This window comes from Rhincodon typus, unplaced genomic scaffold, assembly GCF_021869965.1.
Source record: "Rhincodon typus isolate 14 unplaced genomic scaffold, sRhiTyp1.1 hic_rhity00000983, whole genome shotgun sequence".
Lineage (NCBI taxonomy): Eukaryota > Metazoa > Chordata > Chondrichthyes > Orectolobiformes > Rhincodontidae > Rhincodon > Rhincodon typus.
In genome coordinates this window covers 23,421-29,997 of record NW_025966621.1, presented here as the reverse complement: position 1 = coordinate 29,997, position 6,577 = coordinate 23,421, and the positions used below count along the sequence as shown (strand labels likewise).

Here is a 6,577-nt window from a genome sequence, read left to right as displayed (position 1 = left end):
CCCCCCCCACCCCCCCTCTCTCTCTCTACCCCCCGTCCTGCACGCGCATGCTCTCTCTCCCCTCCTTTTACTCTGACCCTCTCTCTTTCAAAACCCATCCCTCTCTTTCTCCCCACTCCCTTTCTCCCCACTCTCTTTCCCCCCACCGCTAACGCCCTCACAGAGGAGAGTAGGGGTCACTGCTGAGAGTCAGGGCTGTGGTAGCGCATTGACCACATGAGGAACTGAACTGTTATGGGGAATGGCGACTTCAGCACCTAGCAGAGGAGGGTGGATGGGCCAAACTGCCTCGTGCTGCTGGCATTCCCCTTCATAACCGGCGGTGTTTCTCACTCAGGTGTCGGAGGGCTGTTTGCAATGGACTGCGACGATGCAATGAAGGAGCCAGTCTACCTCCTGGAGCTTTCTCCTTCGGGCTCCCTGAACCTCAATCCGAAGGCCATAGAGCTGCTGTCTGCCATTACCCAGCCTGTCCTGGTGGTGGCGATATTGGGGCCCCCCAACACTGGCAAATCCTACCTCATGAACAGACTGGCCAATCGCAGCAAAGGTGAGGGCCCTGCACCCCCCCCCCCACACCCAACCCCACACCCACCCCCACACCACCTCCCCCCCTCACCCCCTCCCTATTGACTGGGCAGTGAGTTCATGTCGTGGGATCTTGCTGTGCATGCCCTCGCCACCATGTCCGAATGCACAACCCATGACTGTGTTTGACCAGCCGTGATGCTTTTTTGGGGTAATTGATGTGGGGAGTAAGTTCGGGCTGTGTGTGTACGTTGGGTCGTGAGAAAGTACTGTTACTTGGACTTTCACAGAGATAGGGGGAGAGAGGGAGAGAGGGAGAGAGGGAGAGATTACTGAGAGTGAGTTAGAGTGAAAGTTTCTGAGTGAGAGAGAGGAGATTGAGGGGAAACATACTGCCACTGTGTTATAGACCAGAAACAGACGCCGCAAAATATATTAAAGGTAGCCTTGACCCTAAGTTTTTGTTATTCCATCGGTAAATGCGAGTTGCTATGTTCCAGATGCAATTCGATTGGCCAAACTACTCAAAGTTAAGCAAAACAAAATTTATTCAAACACTATAGTTAAAATACAACAGAAGAACGAGGGCCTTGGAATAACTTAAATGTATCAGAAAACGTAACAGAGTCATAGATACAGGAACTATTACCAAAGTTGTTGGCTTGCTTTCCTTTATGGGTCAGTGCATTGAGTATAGGAGTTGGGAGGGTCATGTTGCAGCTGTACAGGACATTGATTAGGGCCACTTTTGGAATACAGCGTGCGATTCTGGTCTCCCTGCTACAGGAAGGATGTTGTGGAACTTGGAAAGGGTTCAGGAAAGATTTACAAGCATGTTGCCAGGGTTGGAGGGTTTGAGCTACAGGGAGAGGCTGAATAGGCTGGGGCTATTTTCCTGGAGTGTCGGAGGCTGAGGGGTGACCTTATAGAGGTTTATAAAATCATGAGGGGCATGGATAGGGTGAATAGACAAGGTCGTTTCCCCAGGGTAGGGAAGTCCAAAACTAGAGGGGCATAGGTTTAAGGTGAGAGGGGAAAGATTTAAAAGGGACCCCATGGGCAACCTTTTCACACAGAGGGTGGTGCGTGTATGGAATGAGCTGCCAGAGGAAGTGGTGGAGGCTGGTACAATTACAGCATTTAAAAGGCATCTGGGTGGGTATATGGATAGGAAGGGTTTAGAGGGATGTGGGCCAAATGCTGGCAAATGGGACTAGATTTATTTAGGTTATTTGGTCAGCATGGATGAGTTAGAGTGAAAGGTCTGTTTCCCATTCTGTACATCTCTGTGACTCTAATGAGAGAGGGGGAGTGAGAGGAAGCAATATTACCGAGCGAGGGGAAGCAATATTACCGAGCGAGGGGAAGCAATATTACTGAGCGAGCGAGCGAGAGGAAGCAATATTACCGAGCGAGCGAGCGAGGGGAAGCAATGTTACCGAGCGAGAGATGGAGAGCTGTTTTAAGATTGATGTCACTCCCTACTTGGGCAGATGATGGCCAATGTTGTTATTTCTAGATCTAGTAACTCCGGAACTGCAGTCACATCCTGGGGACAGAGGTTCAAATCCCGCCATGGTAGACAGTGGAGTTTGAATTCAATTTTGAAACAAAATTGGAAATAAAATGATGATGAATTTTAAAAAAAAACCTTTCTGGTTCACTGATGCCCTTTAGGAGCAAGGAAATCTATGTCTGGTTTGGGCCTACATGTTACTCCAGACCCACAGCAATGTGGTTGACTCTTAACTGTCCTCTGGGGCAATTAGGGATGGGTAATAAATGCTGGCCTGGTCAGTGACTCCCTCATCCCGTGAGTGAATTAAATAAAGATTAGGCTGGTTCGGAATTGAATGGAGCCTTCATCCATCATGCAATTACCTTCCCTCTATCCTCTTGATCATCTTCACCCGTCATAGATGAGTTTTGACATTTAATGTGCTGTGGAAGCTCGGTCTCTTACACTCTCTCTCTCTCTCGTGCCTGTGACGCAAGTTAGCTGTTTGTCTCCCTCCCGCAGGATTCCCGCTGAGATCTGGGAAGAGGCCTCCTGGCTGGAGAACATGGATATGGTGTCTCCCTCACCCTACCCGCAAGGAGGAGCGCCTGGTTATTCTGGACTTTGATGGATTGGAAGGAGAGGTGAAATTGGGCTGGGGAGAGGGTGCGGCGAGTTGGGGGATTGGCGGGGAAGAGGCCACGTCTGGGAACGAAAGGACCCTGTCAAGCAAGGACGTTAGGAAGAGATGAAGGCCCTCCCCACCCCGGTCTGTGGATTTGGGCTCCCAGAGGATCAGGAGGGAAGTTCATCTTGTTTAAGATCCTGGGATATTGAGTCTGTGGTGAACACAATCATTGTAGAGGAGACTGCCTGGTTTCTGAAAGGAGTGAGGAAACCAGCAGAGTCTGGCCTACATGTGACTCCAGGCCCACCTCCACAGGCTTGACCCTTAACATGCCCCAGCAAGGCCCAATCGGATCAAGGGGACCTGGCATGGTTAGCCCTTGCTGGTGCTCCTAAATGCAGTGTGAAAAAGCTGAGCCTCTTTTCGTTTTTCCTCTTCGTTTGTAAGAAATAGGAGGTGGAATAGGCCATTCAGGCTCTCCGGCCTGGGCCCGCCATTCTGTACAATCATGGCTGATCTTCCCCAGGCCTCAGTTCCTCTTTCATGCCAGCTCCTTCCTTCAAACACCAATCTACGTCGTCTTTGAATCTTTCATTGATTTAGCCTCCAGAATTCACTGGGGAAGAGAATTCCAGACATTCACTGTTCCTCTGGGAGAAGGAATTCCTTTGCATCTCTGATTTAAATGGGCCTCCCTTTATCCTGTAATCCTGTCCGCAACTTGAGAACCACACACCCCACCTCCCCTTCCCTGATCTCTCCACCTCTCCCCTTCCCCGATCTCTCCATCACTGCCCTTCCTCGATCTATCGCTGTGATCAATCACTCCATCTCTCCTCCATCCTAATCTCTTCATTTCTCCAATATCCCAATCTGTCCAAGCCTCCCTGTGCCAAATCTCTCCACCTTTCCACCTTGGGGTGGCACGGCGGCTCAGTGGTTAGCACTGCTGCCTCACAGCGCCAAGGACCCAGGTTCAATCCCACCCTCGGGCAACTGTCTGTGTGGAGTTTGCACATTCTCCCTGTGTCTGTGTGGGTTTCCTCCGGGTGCTCCAGTTTCCTCCCACAGTCCAAAGATGTGGATTGGGCCATGCCAAATTGCCCGTGGTGTTCAAGGACATATAGGCCAGGTGGGATAGCCATAAGAAATGTGGGGTTACAGGGATAGGGTAGGGGAGTGCCTTTTAGAGGGTTGGTGTGGGCTGAATGGCCTGCTTCCATGCTGTAGGGATTCTCTGATACCCTCCTGTACCCCAACCTCTACATCTGATTATCTCTTTTCTCTCCAGGGAAATGAGGAGACACAAACCAAGACATTTGCCCTGGCTTTGATCCTCAGCAGCATCTTCATCTACAACAGCAAAGGCACTGTTGACCAGAATGCTCTGGATAAACTGAGGTAACCTTTCAATGGCCATTTGGGGATGACTTTGCTTTAAATTCAGATTGGGCTTGGGCAAGGGGAGTGTCGGAGAGATTGGGCAAGGGGAGGGATGGAGAGATTGGGGGAAGGGGAGGGACGGAGAGATTAGGAAAGTGGGGGGTGATGGAGAGAGTATGTGTACAGTTTGGCTTCAGGCTGTTTTGGGATCAGTTACATCTCTGTTCAGAGTGAGGCAGCCTTTGGTCATTTCAAGGAAATGATGAGACAGATACTTTATTTATAACCTGCCACCCATAACGTTCTTTCTATATTCCTACACACGTTTCGTTTCATTCTCACAGTCTGTCTATCACTCGTGGTCCCAGTTCTGTATCTCTTATCCTAATTTGTGTTTGTATTTATTTACACCTTTACCTCCCTATCTCATTCACTCCCTAAATTTTCACCCTTAAACCTCTCTTTTCTCACAACATCTGCTCTTCTTTCTTCCTGTATTTTTCTATCCATCCATCACTGTCTGTCTCTGCCTCTGTCTGTCTCTCTCTCTCTCTGTTTACTTCTCCCATTGTTACCCCTCCCTATAAATGCTGAAAATCTTCATCCCTACCCCTCAGCTCTGGGGTTTGGGGACAAAAGTAAAATCCCATTAATAAGGAGATTTGCCCTTGAAGCTAATTTTGAATGTGTGAGGGATAGAAATTACAGCACAGAGCTCTGGGGCCGAATGGCCTGAATCTGTGCTACAGCTTCTGTGTAATCTTACATGATTGCTTTTTAGCCTGATTGGTCTGTGTGGATACTGTCCCATTTTTAACCTTGTCCTCATGCTTGCCTTCAGCCTTGTCCCTGGGCAGTGAAGCCTGATTTGAGGACGGCCTCTACTGCTCCTTTACTTTATTCCAAATGCTCCTGATGTGACAGCATTTGAATCACAATGGATTTGTTGGGGATTTGAATATTAGTGTAAACTCCTTATTTTGGACCAGAGCAGACCCCCCCTCAAAATATTCTTAGAAGGTACCCTAGACCACCCTAAACTCCTTATTTTGGACCAGAGCAGACCCCCCCCTCAAAATATTCTTAGAAGGTAGCCTAGACCCTAACCTTTTTTTACTTAAAAGGTAACTATAAAGTGTTGTGTTCAGCTAGACAAATTACTTGGTATTAAGCAAAACACAATTTATTTAAACACGATGGTTAAACTACAACAAAAGAAAGAATAACTTAGAGTAACGTAACTCTATTGGAAAACTTAACATAATAATTGGTACAGGAATGATTCCTAATTAACAGCAACATCCTGCAAACACAGCCCTTTGACAAAATGGCAAAATCAGAAATCAGATTTTCTCACATGCCACGCCCGCAGTAGGAAGAGAAACCCCAGCTTCTAGTTATAACCGAGAGAGGGGAGAAAAATAGCTTCTACTTCTCTAAAACTCCAGCAGCTTCTGCTAAAAACTAAAAATAAAAAATAAACTAGAAATCCTGGTCTGAGAGATAGTAGGAACTGCAGATGCTGGAGAATCTGAGATAACAAGGTGTAGAGCTGGATGAACACAGCAGACCAGGCAGCATCAGACGTGCAGGAAAGCTGATGTTTTGGGTCGGGATCCTCTGAGGAAGAGTCCCGACCCGAAATGTCAGCTTTCCTGCTCCTCTGATGCTGCCTGGCCTGCTGTGTTCATCCAGCTCCACACCTTGTTATCTGGTCTGAGAGAGGCTTCCACACCCAGCCAGGCTGCTTCTATTGTTCCAACTCGAAAACAAATACCCCATGGCCTCACAAGTAGTTTATGTTACAGACTGCACCGTGCTTGTTGTCCAATCTCTCTCTTGAAAGAAACCAGGACACCTCTTAAAGCCACAGCATTGTCAAAACAGCCTTGGCATTACAAAGTTGAACAGCCTTGGCATTGTGACATTACAGAGTTAATAATCATCAGTGACAATGGCCTCACTTCCAACCCAATACCATCATCATTATTTAACTGTTCAATGAAGAATCTCAACAATCGAAAGGCACAAAACTGTCTGAATTCTACGTAACTCCCTACTCTTAGGGTGTGCTGAGGGAGGGGGGTATGTAGAGCATTAAGCAGGTGTGATAAGATGGTGGGCTGTGCATGTTTGAAGCAGAATGTTTCACCTCTTCTTCCCAATGTCCATCAGCTACATCACCAAGCTCCCCAGGTACGTTCAGGGAGGTGCAGATGACAGTCAGGGGGCCATATGTCCAGAGTTTCTCTGGTGTGTGCGGGACTCAGAGCTGGAACTTTGGATTGGTGACTTCAGGCTGGTTGCAGATGACTATCTGAATGACGTTCTCGTCACCAGCCAAGGTAAGAATGGACATGATTGGTGGTGATCTAGAGTTAGGTGCCAACAGCAGAAATTCCCCTTTCTAAGCCAGCTCCTCCAGTTGCCACAAACTCAGAATCTGGCGCATGTCCAACTGGCGCTGACCCCCCCGACAGCACTGCGCTCCCTCGGTGCTGACCACCCCCCGACAGCGCTGCGCTCCCTCGGTGCTGACC

General features: G+C 48.4%; 1 protein-coding gene across 4 annotated transcripts in view; it reads left to right on the top strand.

Moving 5' to 3' along the window:
• LOC109919092 (guanylate-binding protein 1-like) overlaps positions 1 to 6,577 on the top strand; it is a 24,207-nt gene that overhangs the window by 893 nt on the left and 16,737 nt on the right. The window contains exons 2-5 of one of the 4 annotated variants that reach the window (XM_048592299.1): positions 338 to 550; positions 2,549 to 2,670; positions 3,946 to 4,055; positions 6,213 to 6,382. The exons of 2 other annotated variants lie outside the window; for them this stretch is intronic. In XM_048592299.1, the coding sequence (XP_048448256.1) occupies positions 358 to 550; positions 2,549 to 2,670; positions 3,946 to 4,055; positions 6,213 to 6,382 (595 nt within the window). In that variant the 5' untranslated portion in view covers positions 338 to 357. The remainder of the gene's footprint in view (positions 1 to 337; positions 551 to 2,548; positions 2,671 to 3,945; positions 4,056 to 6,212; positions 6,383 to 6,577) is intronic. One more of the 4 variants, XM_048592300.1, reaches the window with a different exon arrangement.